Genomic DNA, 17,500 nt, shown 5'->3' on the forward strand with positions numbered 1-17,500 from the left:
CTTCTGAAGGGGCAAGCCTTGAATATGAAACGTCAACACCGTGATAAATATATAGATGAGAATTAAAGAGATCAACATAGCTTCCAAAACATTGGAGGGTAGTGTGTGAGCAGCTGTTTATATTTATCTACAAAAAATAAATGGACTACACTTATATAGCACCTTTATCCAAAGCGCTTTACAACGGCCTCTCATTCACCCATTCACACACACATTCACACACCATTGGCGGCAAGCTGCCATGCAAGGCGCCGGCCCGCTCACTGGGAGAATTTTGGGGTTCAGTGTCTTGCCCAAGGACACTTCGACATGTGGCCAGCCGGGGCTCGAACCACCGATCTGCCAACCTTGCGATCATTAGACGGCGGCTCTACCTCCTGAGACACAGCCTCTACCTCCTGAGACACAGCCTCTACCTCCTGCGACACAGCCGCCCCATATACTCAATGTACAGGATCAGGGCATGTGAATGAATGAATCGTTTAATGAATGAATCGTTTAATGACCACACGACCAAGGTCGGTGGAATTTGTTGTCGGTACAGATGGAAAAAACTCAATACAGCAGTGTCAAATACATCAAACATACACACATTGCACATGACTATCACAATGGACACAACCACAAGACAAAATCTGCACAAGACAAAATCATCATAGTCAATATTTACAACTTATAAAGTGCAGTACATCTGGCAGGGTTAGTGCAGTGAGTCAGGTGTTGGGAGTCCTTATAGCAAGAGGGAAAAAAACTGTTCTTGAAACGGGATGTTTTGGTGGCCAGGGATCGGTAGTGCCGTCCAAAGGGCAACAGTTGAAACAGGTGGGGAGCAGGGTGGGAGGGGTCAGAGATAATTGTATTATTATTATTATTTTATTATGTCTCGGTTGTCCATTCAGTGACCCTGGTGCAGTCCTTTCATTTATGAATATTTCAGTCCCATCTTCTTTGAGCTTGAGCTACAGGAGTGAGGATGAATATAATCATATTTTATAAAAATAAAATTAAATAATATATACACGTATATATATATATATATATATATATACTTCTGCCCCAAACCAAACAATGTGAATGACGGGAGTGGGGAGTGTTCTCTTGGCTTTCTAATTCGTCTCATGTAGTTTTAGGAATTCATATTTGCGGCACTAAGCTCTGTCATCGAGGAGAGGATGATGGAAATTGGCAGGCGGAAACTCAAAGGCGTGACAAAATCTCTGCCACACAGAGGAAATTCATAAGGAGGCTGCAACCAGGAGACATTTCAACATTAGGAGGAGTATCCAGATCTGACAAGGACACCGCGGCAGGAAGGACACTGTCCTGGGTATACAGGATATGCAAATGAACAAACCTGGTTGAGGAAACATCAAATAAATGTATCTTAAGACCTTGTGAGCTTAGAATGATAAGGTTCTATCTCCGTTTAGAATGATAAGGTTCTATCTCCGTTTAGGGTAGTTCAGAGATATTGAGCTTCAAAGTTTTTACATTCCATTATGTTTTGTGAGATGGAACCTTTGTATTTTATGAATTACTAACTCAAAAATGTCAACATTTTAAAAATAACACCACACAGGCATTAATAAACACCTAATGGATCAGATTATGTAAAAAACTCAATAGAACCTTATAATTCTAACGTCACAAACTCTCTGTATGATATAATCCCCCTCTATCATTGTATACGTAGCATCTCGAAGATATTTCATAGGTTTGCTGCTGTGATGCTAAAGTCTTTGAGACAAGACTCGAATTATATTATACTGAAAAAGTAAAGGAACAACATTTGGAGGCATACATTTAGAACATATTTATAAACCTTCCATGATATTATGCTGTTCCATTGTCTGTCTCTCAGAAAGACTTTGGGCTTTGGGTTTCAATTCAGTCTGCCACATAGTCTCAAACTAATGGGATTAATAATTTCCATTAAGGAGGACAAAAGCCCTGAACATTAGCGGAAATCCATGTTAATTACAAACCTTCATTAAGTCGGCACAGCTGTCAAAGTCAGATAAATGTGTAGCTGTTTCGATCCCACCCCTGCTCTTCCTCGAATTGAACTTCTTTCCTCCCACAGAGGTCTTTCTGTTAGAATATCCTTGTAGAATTGACACTGGGCTGGCTGGCCAGGACTTGGAAATATATACGGTCCTCACTGATTATATATCAGCTTTAACAAAGGACATCATCTCCCATAAGGCAGTGTGCCTCTACCTCCTCCTCCTCCTGAGCCACAGCCTCTACCTCCAGAGACACAGCCTCTACCTCCACCAGCCTCTACCTCCTGCGACACAGTCTCTACCTCCTGAGACACAGCCTCTACCTCCACCAGCCTCTACTTCCACCAGCCTCTACCTCCAGAGACACAGCCTCTACCTCCACCAGCCTCTACCTCCTGAGACACAGCCTCTACCTCCTGAGACACAGCCTCTACCTCCACCATCCTCTACCTCCACTAGCCTCTACCTCCAGAGACACAGCCTCTACCTCCACGAACCTCTACCTCCTGAGACACAGCCTCTACCTCCACCAGCCTCTACCTCCTGAGACACAGCCTCTACCTCCACCAGCCTCTACCTCCAGAGCCACAGCCTCTACCTCCACCAACCTCTACCTCCACCAGCATCTACCTCTACCAGCCTCTACCTCCACCAGCCTCTACCTCCAGAGCAGTACAAACAGCACTCACTTTTAATACCAGCAATAAACTGTCAGTTCAGAGCTCAGCCACTACTAAACATGTTGCAACAACCGATTACATTTCAGAGAAAGTGTCCGATTCAAATGCAAATTCTATATTCTGAACATTCTATATTCCAATACAGATAGAAGCAAGCAAGCACTATGTTTTGTAAAGGTTTGACACGTTTATTGTACACTCTATCTGGTGGTGTTGATATATGACTGAATTACTGACATATTTCAGACTGAATTGAAACCCAAAGCCTGTCTTTTCTGAGAGACAGACAAAAGAACAGCATAATATCATGGAAGGTTTATAAATATGTTCTAAATGTATGCACAAATGTTGTTCCTTTACTTTTTCAGTATACCGGTAATATAATTCGAGTCTTGTCTCAAAGACTTCAGCCTCACAGCAAACCTATGAAATATCTTCAAGATGCTACGTATACAATGATAGAGGGGGATTCTATCATACAGAGAGGTCTTAAGATACATTTATTTTATGTTTCCTCAGACATGTTTGCTCATTGACTGCAGTTGACTGCACGCTTAGCATGAACTGCGCTTGTGTTTCTAGTAGTGGCAGATCAGCAGTTCGAGCCCCGGCTGGCCACATGTCGAAGTGTCCTTGGGCAAGACACTGAACCCCAAAATTGCTCACAGTGAGCGGGCTTGTGCATAACAGTGCTTGTGAAAGTTATGGAACAGCAAAGTATTTTATACCCATGTAACAGGCTTGACAGGTGTTTCTAGTTTGTCATGTGTGTTCATCATCATTTGTGCAGTCAGTGAAAGTCAAGTCCATTATGGGGCTTAAATTATAATTACACCCCAATCAGAAACACAGCCGGAAGGTAGGCCTTGAACGTGTCGACCATCACAAAATACTTCACCAGCATAGCTACAGAGCCTGCATCACAAGCTGCAAACCCCTTCTTAACACTAGAAGAGGCGTGAGGGGTCACGGTGACCCTTGTGCCAAATCTCTCTTTGCACTCGATCAAATTTCAGGACCCTCCTTTCATGACTTCTCCTAGATATGTGCGTTCTACCACCCAGTATCCTTACATTTTCTAAATCACTTCAGGATAAGATAGTACAAAGCTGTTTTGCAGTTTTTCTGTGTAGGAGGCGGGCTAAAAAAAGAAGCGTGATCTCTAGTGATCTCTGTGTGTAAATAGCAGATTTACATTCTAAAAAGGGGGTCTATTTGACCCCCCAAGGCGGCTCTACTAGTAGGTAAAATAGGCACGGCTGTTTTAACAAACAAAACAGGATGGCCAGGGTTTGGTTTGGTTTGCTAAAAAAAAGTAACTGAAAGAGCCGCCAGAGTTCTGGAAGAACATTATGTTGACATAGATTAACATGTACCAACCAGAGGGATGGTGAGAGGAAAATAGGGAGAAAACAATATCCACAACACACCATCTCATCTGTGAAATATGGTGGAGAGCGAGTTATGGCTTACACTGGAACTGGCTCACTGCCTTCATACTTGTTGATGTAACTACTGATGCAGGAATGAATTGTGAAGTGCACAGCGACATCTTGTCAGCCCAAGTACACATTTTTTTTTTTCCAGGGGAATGGTGGTACACCAGTAGCTGTCTGTCACTGCTGTTACCGGCTGTGGTGCAGGAGGTAGCGTCGCCGTCTAATGATCACAAGGTTGGCAGATCGGCGGTTCAAGCCCCGGCTGGCCACATGTCGAAGTGTCCTTGGGCAAGACACTGAACCCCAAAATCACTCCCAGTGAGCGGGCCAGCGCCTTGCATGGCAGCTTGCCGCCATTGGTGTGTGAATGTGTGAGTGAATGGGTGAATGAGAGGCCCTGCTTTTATATTCATGTTATGCTTGTATATGTTCTTATCCCTGTTGTATAAAGCACTTTGAGCTGCATTTCTTGTATGAAAAGGTGCTATATAAATAAAGCTTTACTTACTTACTTACTTACACAGTAATTGTTTGATCTCAAACCTTTGGAGTGTAGAGCCAAAAGAAGATGCCAAAAAAAAAAGTAAATTACGGAGCTGCATACTTGCTGTTCATAACATATTATGCATAAGAAACTGCAAAATGCAATCACTGGCTGGGTCTAAACCAAGAAAGCTTCGTGAGCCTTGCCAATATTTGATGTGTTTTTGTTCGAACGATGACACTTAATTTCAGTTTCTGTAATGAGATAGTGTGATAGTAAAAACAACACATGTAAACAAATTCCTTTCGGGGGGCTCTGAACCGGGAAAAGAATAAAATGGGGTTTACCTTTTTAACTGTCCTGGGAATTCATCTAGGGGGAAATAAGCTCTGTTTACGACTTGCTATAACTTTCTTGGGTAAAAATGAGCTACTTCCCTTTTGTGCTACTCTGGAAGTCATTCGGTGGGAACACAAATGTATACAGGACATTTGCAGAGAATCCCCTAGCCCTAACATCACTTCACACATTGCAACAGAAAGGCACAGTGGATCCTCTCACACCCCCAGCCACTTTTGTCTGTTTGCTGTGTATTTTGTGTTATTAGTCTCTTATTACATTCTCCTTTGTGCCACACACATTTACAATCGTCTATGTTGATTCATGTTTTGTGTTCATGCAATCTTGGTTGAATCATTTCAATAATAACAGTGTCAGTTGACAACACATTATTGTCATTACGTTTCATTCAGTTGTAATGCTGCAGTGTCTTCAGTCGCGGGGCATTGCTATGGAAACGCAAAACAGTGCAGTGTTAGAAAGCCAGATAATTAAGCCTGGCTAATTAGCCTAGGTAATAACGTGAGCATCATCAACAGCCTAACTCAATAGAGCCGAGTGCTCATTGAAGTACACCACACTCTCTGGCAATATTTTGTTGAATAAGAAGAACAGTTGGGAATAAATAGGGCATTTTGAACTGTGTCATGATTTATTAGCTGTTGATAGTCAATTCACAGACCTTGCACGCTTACCTGGCTGTGCAGTGTGAAGTGTGAAAAACTCTTTAAAAGGCTTTTTCTCAGGATTGTGATTTCAGGGGTACCAACATTAAAATACGTCTTCATTTATTTTCCAATTTCATTGTATCACACATCATTTGAAAGCGTACAATCTCTAGTTTCAGAATATCTAAAACACTTAAACTGTTTTTCAAATATATCCTTATCTACTCTGTTACGGTAACCAAGCATACTTTCATAGGCCCTATGTGCAGGCAACAACAAACACAAGATGTATGGAGAAGATGTTTTGGCGTAAATTGACATGAATTAACACTAGAACAGCCATGGGTGGGGTCATTTGATCATGTGAGTAAAGAAAACATTTCTATCTTTGCACTCGATCAAATTTCAGGACCCTCCTTTCATGACTTGAGAATGAGAATGTTTATTTTTGGTCCCTTAAACAATTCATAATACAGATATAAAAAATGTACACAGTCACAATTTCTTAGATATTGATTAGATCAGACTTTTCCTAGATAGATATGTGCGTTCTACCACCCAGTGTCCTTACATTTTCAAAATCACATCAGGATAAGCTAGTATGAAGCTATTTTGATGTTTTTCTGTGTAGGAAGCAGGCTAATTTAGGCTAATTCCTGTGTAGGAATCAGGCACGGCTGTTCTAGTGCTAAGTGCCCGGCTTTGATAATGCAACGGATTACAGAATCAGTGATCATTTTTAGTCTCACTGAGATTGAGAATAGGATAGAAAAGTAGATATGGTAAATGGTAAATGGACTGCACTTATATAGCGCCTTTTTTGCTGCTCCAAAGCTGCTCCAAAGCGCTTTACAACGGCCTCTCATTCACCCATTCACACACACATTCACACACCATGCTACCATGCAAGGCGCCGGCTCGCTCACTGGGAGCAATTTTGGGGTTCAGTGTCTTGCCCAAGGACACTTCGACATGTGGCCAGCCGGGGCTCGAACCGCCGATCTGCCAACCTTGTGATCATTAAACTCCTGAGACACAGCCGCCCCATGCAGCTACAATTGGCTATAAAGGACAACAGAAGATGTCTGTGTCAGCCAACAGTTGATGATTTGATTACCTTGCCTGACGACAGCTCTGTATTGTAGTCTGCCGCCCATTACAGACTCATGAAACACTCACTTTTGGAGAGAGAGATGGTTCTGTCTGTACAGACGACTGTCCCCCCCCCTCCTCCAGCACTAAGCCCACTAGCTGTGTGTATTTGGTCTATAATGGACAGTGTCTTCAGTGAGTTCTTAACACTAGAACAGCCATGGGTGGGGTCATTTAACCCTGAAAAGTAAAATGTTATATCTTTGCACTCGGTAAAATTTCAAGACCCTCCTTTCATCACTTTTCCTAGATATGTGCATTCTATCACCCAGTATCCTTACATTTTCAAAAGCACCTCAGGATAAGCTAGGATGAAGCTATTTTGCTGTTTTTCTGTGTAGGAAGCAGGCAAATTTACAAGCGGCCAACTAGTGGTCGTTGTGTGTAAGTAGCAGCTAGAGCATTGTAAAGAGGGGGCTCTTTTAGTGGGTAAAAAAGGCACGGCTGTTCTGTTCTACGGCTGTGTTAAATATTTCGAAAGACGACGGTTGTAAGAACTTGCCCCCGATATACTCAGAGGTGACATTTCATCTACAAACCTGCGGACGTAATTATGAGCGCTAACATCCATAACCATAACGAGCATCTGGGATTTCAACACCGGACTCTATTGCTACTGAAGGGTTGAACCGAGAGTCGACTAAAAGATACGTTTCTAACCCAGGTTCCCTGAAGGAGAGGAGGGAGACCCCTCACATCGTTGCTCCTCTTGTGCTGTGTTTGAGAAGAGAGGTTCGCTAACACGGACGTGCTCGCTAGGTCCTATACATTATTAAACCTTCATTTACACAGAGGTGTCCCCCTGACACCAAGGCCCCGTTTCCAGGGGAACCCTGTCCACAAAATCTATACAATTACCAGACAACACACAGAAAATACAACAGTTAACCAGAGTTAAATACAGAAATCAATACTCATTATAATCGTTTAAAACCAGAATACATCAGGAGATGCAATCACATCCTTCACCAATGAAGTCCTCAATCAACACATACATTGCCAGAGCGGCACCATGACAACCAGCTGAAATGTTCTCTGTAGATTGTTCCGGGAGGTGCAACATAACTAGTTAACTAGCACCATAACTAGTTAACTAGCACCATAACCAGTCAACTAGCACCATAACTAGTCAAGTAGCACCATAACTAGTTAACTAGCACCATAACTAGTTAACTAGAACAATAACTAGTCAACTAGCACCATAACTAGTTAACTAGCACCATAACTAGTTAACTAGAACAATAACGAGTTAACTAGCACCATAACTAGTTAACTAGAACAATAACTAGTTAACTAGCACCATAACTAGTCAACAAGCACCATAACTAGTTAACTAGAAAAATAACTAGTCAACTAGCACCATAACTAGTCAACTAGCAACATAACTAGTCAACTAGCACCATAACTAGTCAACTAGCAACATAACTAGTCAACTAGCACCATAACTAGTCAACTAGCAACATAACTAGTCAACTAGCACCATAACTAGTCAACTAGCAACATAACTAGTCAACTAGCAACATAACGAGTCAACTAGCACCATAACTAGTCAACTAGCAACATAACTAGTCAACTAGCAACATAACTAGTCAACTAGCAACATAACTAGTCAACTAGCACCATAACTAGTCAACTAACACCATAACTAGTCAACTAGCACCACTTGTATGATGTCAGAGAACACACCTCTTACTGGGCTGGATCCTCCTGTCTGCTCTCCTCCAGGTCAGCTGGGGCTTGGGCGAGGCGCGGGGCTTGCACTCCAACGACACGTCCTTCCCCAGCGTGGCGACGACCCTCAGAGGGTTGGGGTTGAAGACCGGGGCGGAGGCTGTGGAAGAGACACGCCCACACTGGTTCAACAAGATCTGAATGGTCAAATGGACTGACTTATATAGACTGACTTATATAGACTGACTTATATAGACTGACTTATATAGACTGACTTATATAGACTGACTTATATAGACTGACTTATATAGACAGACTTATATAGACAGACTTATATAGACTGACTTATATAGACTGACTTATATAGACTGACTTATATAGACTGACTTATATAGACTGACTTATATAGACTGACTTATATAGACTGACTTATATAGACTGACTTATATAGACAGACTTATATAGACAGACTTATATAGACTGACTTATATAGACTGACTTATATAGACTGACTTATATAGACTGACTTATATAGACTGACTTATATAGACTGACTTATATAGACTGACTTATATAGACTGACTTATATAGACTGACTTATATAGACTGACTTATATAGACTGACTTATATAGACTGACTTATATAGACAGACTTATATAGACTGACTTATATAGACTGACTTATATAGACTGACTTATATAGACTGACTTATATAGACTGACTTATATAGACTGACTTATATAGACTGACTTATATAGCACCTTATTCCAAAGCGTTTTACAACGGCGTCTCATTCACCCATTCACACACACATTCACACATTGATGGCGAGGTAGGCAAGCTGCCATGCAAGCCGCCGGCCCCGCTCGTTGGGAGCAATTTGGGGTTCGGTGTCTTGCCCAAGGACACTTTGACATGTGGCCAGCCGGGGCTCGAACCACCGATCTGCCGACCTTGCGATCATTAGATGCCGACTCTACCTCCTGAGACACAGCCAACCCTGATCTAATACAGTAATATTCCTCTCAATGATGACTAATATAAAGGATATTTCATGTAATTACTATTATTAGCTGGTCGTAAACAGTTGGTTAATTAAAGACATTATTCTGAGTTATGCAAAGCCATATCAGATATCTGAAGCGTCTATATTATTAAGGTTAGGGTTAGGGCCCACATCAAACAGGCCCAAACCCTAAAAATATGTAAATCTAAACTAAAAACCTTCATGTTTTGCAGCAGTTATGATGTATTTTATCCATTATCTATTTACTTCTTATATTTGCTTTTATTCATTGTCGTTTTTATATTTTCTTACTATGCTCCTCTTGCTGTATTTTTAAATAATGTATGTAAAGCACTTTGAATTGCCCCTGTTGTATGAAATGTGCTACACAAATACACTTGCCTTGCCAATAGTATTGGCATGTACTGTAGGCCTGTATGATGTTGTCATAATTAGCTGGTTTAAGGAATGCTGTCTAACAGAAATTCAATTTCAGGCTACATTTCAATTCAACTCCTCAACGTTAGCATGTTAGCATGTTAGCATTCTGAGGTAATTACTGTTAAGAACAAACCTACACTGTAGAGAGGGAATCACTCCGTAGGCCGACACATCTGATGTCAAACGCTGCTGGAGCCAAAACTCAGCTGATCAAACCATAGATAATATTTCATAATCATCATAATTGCAATTACCTTGGTGTGTGTGTGTGTGTGTGTGTGTGTGTGTGTGTGTGTGTGTGTGTGTGTGTGTATGCACACACACGTGTGGAACATCACACAACATGACAGACTAAACCATTCCATGTGTGGTCCTGCTCTCTACATAGCATTTCAGGTCAAGTTAATCAGATGGAAATATTTTCACTTATATACTCAAACACCAACACATTTTAAACCAAAAATATGGATTATGAAACATGAAGAAAAAACATATTGATCCTAATTTGATTTGGTGAGGCTGCTGCATTCTCATGTTATGCTCCAGATTGTGTCTCACTGCCAGTTTACATTAGGGATGCAACCTCAGCACATACAGTATGTTCAAGTCAAGACTAAAAACCCATCTTTTTAATATTGCCTTTGAATGACTAAATAATTAAATTATGCTTATATAATAGCTCCAGATCACTGAAGAGAGCACGCAAGATTGTGGCTGACCCCTCACATGCAGCTCACAGCTTGTTTGCATAACTCCCTTCTGGACGGCGGTACAGGGCCACCAGGTCAAAAACATCACACCACTTGAACAGTTTCCTCCCCAAAGCCACAGCCCTCCTCAATAACTCCTGATCATTGCACCTTGCACTTTACATGTTTTTGCTCTAAGTTGTACAGTATATTTATTAATAATATTCATTCATATTGGTACTGTATGTGTATATTTTGTGCTGAGTATTGTTGTATTGTCGTCTGCTGTTGTATGTACTGTAGCTTGTTTAGTATGGTAGAATACCAAGTCATGTTCCTAGTGCACTGCACATGGCGAATAAAGTTGAATTGAATTTAACTGAATTGAATGATTGGAGCACTTTGAGCTGGAAAAGCACTACACAAATAAGGACATCATCACATACTCCATCCCCTTGGTCCGGACCATGAAAGGCAAAAGGGCGTTCTCATTTGCAGCCCCTTCCTCTTGGAATTCTTTACAGCAGAGTCTGAAATTGTCTCATCTGATCCCTCTTTCCAATTTCAAGCTCTTGCTGAGAGACATACAGTGCGAGTCCATGATTTGTTCTTGCAATTAAGTTGACCCTCCCTTTTGCCCATTACTGACCTAGCTCTCCCTGTCCCTAGCTCTTTAGCTGTCTAGTTTTAGGTTTTGTAGTTTTAGTTTAGTTTTAGATTATCTTAGACTGTTTTAGACTAGTTTTAGTTTTAGACTATGTAGTTTTAGTTTAGTTTTAGACTATATTGACAGAACGTTTTAGATTATGTTAGACTGTTTTAGACTAGTTTTAGTTTTAGACTATGTAGTTTTAGTTTAGTTTTAGACTATGTAGGCCAGGTTTTGTATTGTATTTGTTTGTGGTGGATGTTGTATGCCTGTGAACAGGTCACACTTGAAAATGAGCCCTTGGGGCTCAATGTGTTTTTTACCTGTATACATAAAGGTTAAATAAAAAATAAAAAATGTTTTATTATTATTATTATTATTATTATTATTATTATTATTATTAGTAGTAGTAGTAGTAGTAGTAGTAGTAGTAGTAGTAGTATTATAATTCAACAAATCCACTGACATCTCCTCCTTCTCAGTGCCATATCACAAAAAGTATCAATACAAAAAATGTGTATATAATTCTACTATATATTACTACTATATATTGCATCAAATAGCAACTGTATCACGTTTCCTAATGCTGTGCCACTCGCTGAATGCTCTGACCTGTAGCTTTCCAGGGGAACACGATAACCAGTGTGCAAGGCAAAGCACGTTTGTGTATTATTAAGATAATTGTGTAGAAGTCGGTGTGAGCAGCTCTGCCTATACAAGTGTGTTTGAGACTGGGCCGTATATAATGACCTTCCAGGCTACGTCGAGACTAGTTATTCAAACGCCGAGTGACGCTTCGTAGGCGACAGTAGAGATGGTGACATTTCAGACCTAGCCTGCTGGCTAAACCCTAATCCCCTCTGTACCCCTACATGTCTCCCAGTTTAGCTGTGACAGTGGCATGGCTCCCCTAAGACATGACAAACAGGAGAAAGAGCACTTGTGGCTGTGTGTGTGTGTGTGTGTGTGTGTGTGTGTGTGTGTTTGTTTTGATCAGAACAAGCCTCCTCTAATCTGTAGTGATAGTTTCGGCTCGTGGGGCATCTCACAAAGGACACAAGCCGCTGGTGCAGGGGTGCCTGGGGGATGTAGTCACCAGAACACACATCACCAGCATCCAAACATCATTATTCTGACCGCTGTTCCAGGAAGGGGGAAAGGCGCTTCTAGTCATCTTACATAAACATGATCACAATCCAGGGCTACAGTGTTCAAACACACTATCTTAGACCAAAGCGTGGCTCTAAATCTCAGGTAATTGTCGTTGCTTTTTCTGTATTCGTCTCTGAATGACAAATGTTAACACGTCAAATGTTAACACGTCATTCGTAAACATATTTAGTAAATCAGTGAGGTTTGGTGGTGAAACAGCTCAAAACTGTTGTCACATTTCAGCAGGTTGCAACGTCCGTTGGCGTTCATGTTTTGTGAAGTGACGGGTTTTGGTTTCCTCTATGGAGGATGATTCGTGCCACAGTGAAATGCGATACATGTGTAACAATAAATACAACGCAAACATATGGTATATTTGTGCCAAAATTAAAACAATACAGCCGTATTGTATTTCGAGATGTGTACATTGTATTTCGATGTGAGGTTTTGTGGTAAACAGCAAGAGGTTATTATGTAAATTCTAGTCATGTGTTTGGCTAGTTTGGCGACAAGCGGAGTGGTATCTGGCACGGGCTTCCCCTTAGACTCATATGCAAGGCTCTAAGCGCACCTCTCCCTCCCTCCCTCCCTCCCTCCCTCCCTCCCTCTCTCTCTCTCTCTCCCTCCCTCTCCCTCTCTCTCTCTCTCCCTCTCTCTCTCCCTCTCTCTCTCTCTCTCTCTCTCTCTCTCTCTCCCTCTCTCTCCCTCTATCTCCCTCACTCCCTCTCTCCCTCCCTCTCTCCCTCTCCAACTTACAACTCTGAGCCCTACAAAGCCGGGTTAGGACGCGACACAGCTTCCGTCTGATCACCAGATATGATCAAACAATCGGCCCGTGTCAACAGAGCTCGCAAATCACTCGCCCCGCTTATCCGTAATCAGCAGGCTTTGCCTTGAGAGACAGCTAGCGTAGCGACACGCTATCAACGATCGATACGTCCCCACTTGGGCATTAGCGTCCTGGGAGAGAGCGGCTAAGCCTAGCCTGCACACTCCAGTCATAAAACCGCTTCACTAGCGAACGACTGAGAGAGAGAGAGTCGTCGCAAAACCTTCATGGCAAGCCGAACATTAATAATAGTTTTGTTTTGTCTTGTTTTGTTTGTTTTTCTTTGTCTGAATCACTGTTTGAATCTGTTGCTTGTTTTTAAATGATGCTCTGTAAGGTGTCTTTGAGTGCTCTGAAAGGCGCCTATAAATAAAATGCATTATTATTATTATTATTGATTTAATTTTGGGCAGAAATATTCTGTATTTTTGCGTTGTATTTATCGTTGTGTTGTATTGCATTTGGATGTGTTCGTTGTATTTCATTCTGGCACTCTTCTCCCTCCATATTCCTCTGAAGAACCAAAGGCACATAATGTTCACTGTAAATCAAAATGACCCCCAGGAAAGGAGGAGAGGAGGAGAGGGGGAGAGGAGGAGAGGGGACCACACGTGTCACCAGATCTGTCCTGGTATTGGAGCTGACAGGGAGAAAATGAGTCTTCTGTATCTGGAGAGAATTGCAGCCAGAGGTGTCTGAGGTCCCTGTCCTTTATTTAAGCCATCAGGATTCAGTTACTGTGACAACTGTTGTTGTTTCTACACTACGCTTGTACAGCACATACAACAGGGCTCCTACAAGTTTCAACAAGTCAAATTTAGGACCTTTTTTAGACTTCTTTGAATAGAATTCTAGACCTATTCGCGACACCATATGATAGCTTTTCGTCATCCTCAAGGTGATGAAATTAGGGATTTCACTGCCATACAGACAAAAAAGGAAGCGAATTGGCATTTATTTGGTTCCAGCTTGATTAACTTCCACGTAAATAGATGTGGTCGGACTGATTTCCTTGCAGGATCTCATTTTTAAGACCGAGCACCTAATTTTTAGACCAAATAACTGAAATTTGAGACTTTTCTAGGCCTTATGAGCTGAATTGGTGGATTTAGACTTTTTTTTTTTTCAGATTTTATCCCTTTTTCACCCAATTTTCCCAGAGGAGATCGCCAGGCAGACTAGCTGACTGGCTCCTCGAGCCCGACACCGTTATTCCGGCACCCAGGGGGCGGTGTTGCGCGACGGATCCTTGTCCGGAAATAGTCCTATACCGCCCTCGGCGGCCGCTCAATATGCCGCTCCCTGTGTGCCCTGGCCATATCCGGGTCTGGCGAGACCGGGATTCGATCCCAGTCCCCGGTGGGCAGCTTGCACTAGTGGCTAGTGCTTAGACCGCTACACCACCGCGGGGCACGTGGATTTAGACTTTAAGGCTTTTTAAGACCAGCGCGGGAAGCCTGTACAATACGTTTCTTGCAAAACCGTCTAAAATGCGGGACGCTGGTGGAGGTAAACCATACATGTGCATCAAACCAAACAGGCTCAAACCCTTAAAATATTTTTATCTAAGCTAAAAAAAAAATCATGTTTTGCAGCAGTTAAGATTAAACACAAACACTTCTATCACTGTCTTTTATCCATTAACTATGGTCTTATTAAATGGTTCATCTATTTACTTCTCTATTTGTATTTCTTACTATGCTCCTCTTGCTGTATTTTTTAATGTATGTAAAGCACTTTGAATTGCCCCTGTTGTCTGACATGTACTATACAAATAAACTTGCCTTGCATTCTGTATGGTATTCCTCATTCCATTCCATGCATTACAATGATCCCTGATTTCTACCTCCCCCAGCCTCCCCTGGTGTTCTACCTCCCCCAGCCTCCCCTGGTGTTCTACCTCCCCTGGTGTTCTACCTCCACCAGCCTCCCCTGGTGTTCTACCTCCCCCAGCCTCCCCTGGTGTTCTACCTCCCCCAGCCTCCCCTGGTGTTCTACCTCCCCTGGTGTTCTACCTCCACCAGCCTCCCCTGGTGTTCTACCTCCACCAGCCTCCCCTGGTGTTCTACCTCCACCAGCCTCCCCTGGTGTTCTACCTCCCCCAGCCTCCCCTGGTGTTCTACCTACCCCAGCCTCCCCTGGTGTTCTACCTCCCCCAGCCTCCCCTGACATACAATACAGACAGTATGCACATGTGTGGTCATGTGCTTACTGTACAAGACAACCAAGCTGCTAAGAAAGATTCTATTCAATTCTGTGACTTTGTCATGTGGTCAATATTCAGTCAGCGAATTCTGTAGGGATACAGATGACACGCTGTTTGTGCAACATAAGCAATCTTACATGTTAACAGGCAAACGAGGTGGAAATTAGGTGCTGTTATGATCATCAACACCATTTTGTAATTACAACCCTTACATGATAATACCTGCTGCAAATTATTAGCAGGTTCAAAGTTCATCATCAGCATATTTTTTGCAAAAGTGCTTTAGTCATTAACTTCAAGGATAGAGGAACCATCAACATCTTTCTTGTTTTGTCTTTCCCTTTGAGTACACAACCTCCCTCTCTTCTTCTCTTTGAGTACACAACCTCCCTCTCTTCTTCTCTTTGAGTACACAACCTCCCTCTCTTCTTCTCTTTGAGTAACAACCAGTGGTGTAGTCTACGTGATACTCAGGACTACGCCGTATACCCACTAGGAAAGGCCCAAGGATTTCCATATATCCACTTAAAAATGTGTGAGGATACGTAACGGCGTTTTGTGACAGAACTTTCACACTTTCATTCATAAAATTCACCCCGTCAGTGTTACGAAGCACTTGACTTTTGGACCATTGAGACGGACTATAGCGTCATATACCATCAACGGGGGGAGATGCGACATGAAATATGTAAAAATGCTGCAGCACTATCATGCACAGATCAGCCTTATAACATGTAATGTTAGATTATATATAACGTTAGACAGGGAGCGCAGATTTATTTTGAATGGCGTTCCGAAATGAACAATATGAGGCTGGGAGGGAACAATCACAGTATACCCACTAGAAAACACTAGACTACACCAGTGGTAACAAGTCACTGTGTTTCATTACAGCCTAAAATAGGGACACTTAAGCAATATCACACGAGAGGGAGTACTGTTATTCTGAATATCAGCACGGCTGTGATTCGTAGGTACGAGGCCGCAGGCCGACTGAACTTCAACTGGACTGTTGCCTAGTAACCTGAACACAAACATCTGCAGGCTAGCTACTTTGTATCGTGTACATTTATCTGTACGTTTCCATTTATTGTGCAACTAGTGAAATATGACTCGGTTGACAGTCGCTTTGGTGGTGAATGTGTGAATGTGATTCAGACGAGTTGACATCAGATAGTACATTGCTCCATCGTTTCCTGTTCACGGTGGATGGTCTCCAGCAGAGTGATACATATAGTTAAAAGTCCCAGTGCTGTTATACTGTATATCGGCACTCATGGAATGCTTCTTGTCCAATCAAATTACTTGGTCGGAACTAACTGTTGTATAAACTACAGTATCTGCTCTCTTCAACCTGATCCATACAGACACCTCACTGAATACCACAACAAGCTCCTTCTGTTAACCCTGCAAAACAACTGTTTGGGTACAATCAGGGACAGTTGATTGCTAATCAGCACATCTCAAGTCTTTGTATTTTACATTTCTCTTTTACATCTCATTTCTCTCATAAAGAGTGTCAAGACTCAAACCTACCTACACTTACAGATGGGTCATTTTAGAAAAGCTATTTTGGACTACAGGCCGATTACGTTCTTTTTTTTGTACAGCGTTGTCTAACCATGAACAGATCCCCCATCCCCCCAGCACTGTGTCTCCTGAAGACACCCGCTTTTCCCCTTTACTGTGTCCCCTATGACTTCTACTGCCCCCCTTGTACTGTTTCTCTGTTCTCCAGTGTCTATATATTAAACAAATAAATTTTAAAAATCCTTCTATCACTGAGACTGCCAGTGGCCCCTGGCCTGAGCTAGATTACTCTTCCTGCTTCGACTGGTGGATTGATGATTCACTTGCTTAGTCAAATGCATTGATTGTAAGTCTAAGTCTAAGCTTTGGAGTAAGGCGTCTGCTAACTGCCAAAAATGTAAAAATGTAAACAGGTGAGTAAATACAAACCTAGGATCTTCAGCTCAGCGCTGGAGTAAACGGCTCCGTATTTGTTCTCTGCGATGCACTGATACATCCCAGAATCCCCCTGCTGCACCTTGTGGATGACCAGCTCTCCATTGGCCGTCTCCACTCTGC

At 42.1% G+C, this 17,500-nt stretch overlaps 1 protein-coding gene across 1 annotated transcript in view; it reads right to left on the bottom strand.

The window, feature by feature from the left end:
- Positions 1-17,500, bottom strand: part of cntn5 (contactin 5) — a gene marked incomplete at its 5' end in the record, with an annotated part of 185,283 nt that overhangs the window by 47,168 nt on the left and 120,615 nt on the right. The window contains 2 exons of the mRNA XM_080526744.1: positions 8,455-8,599; positions 17,372-17,500. The exon at positions 17,372-17,500 is cut by the window's right edge and continues 1 nt beyond it. Of these exons, the coding sequence (XP_080382870.1) occupies positions 8,455-8,599; positions 17,372-17,500 (274 nt within the window). The remainder of the gene's footprint in view (positions 1-8,454; positions 8,600-17,371) is intronic.

Source organism: Nansenia antarctica (assembly GCF_963989245.1).
Source record: "Nansenia antarctica genome assembly, chromosome: 1".
In the NCBI taxonomy this organism is placed as follows: Eukaryota; Metazoa; Chordata; class Actinopteri; order Argentiniformes; family Microstomatidae; genus Nansenia; species Nansenia antarctica.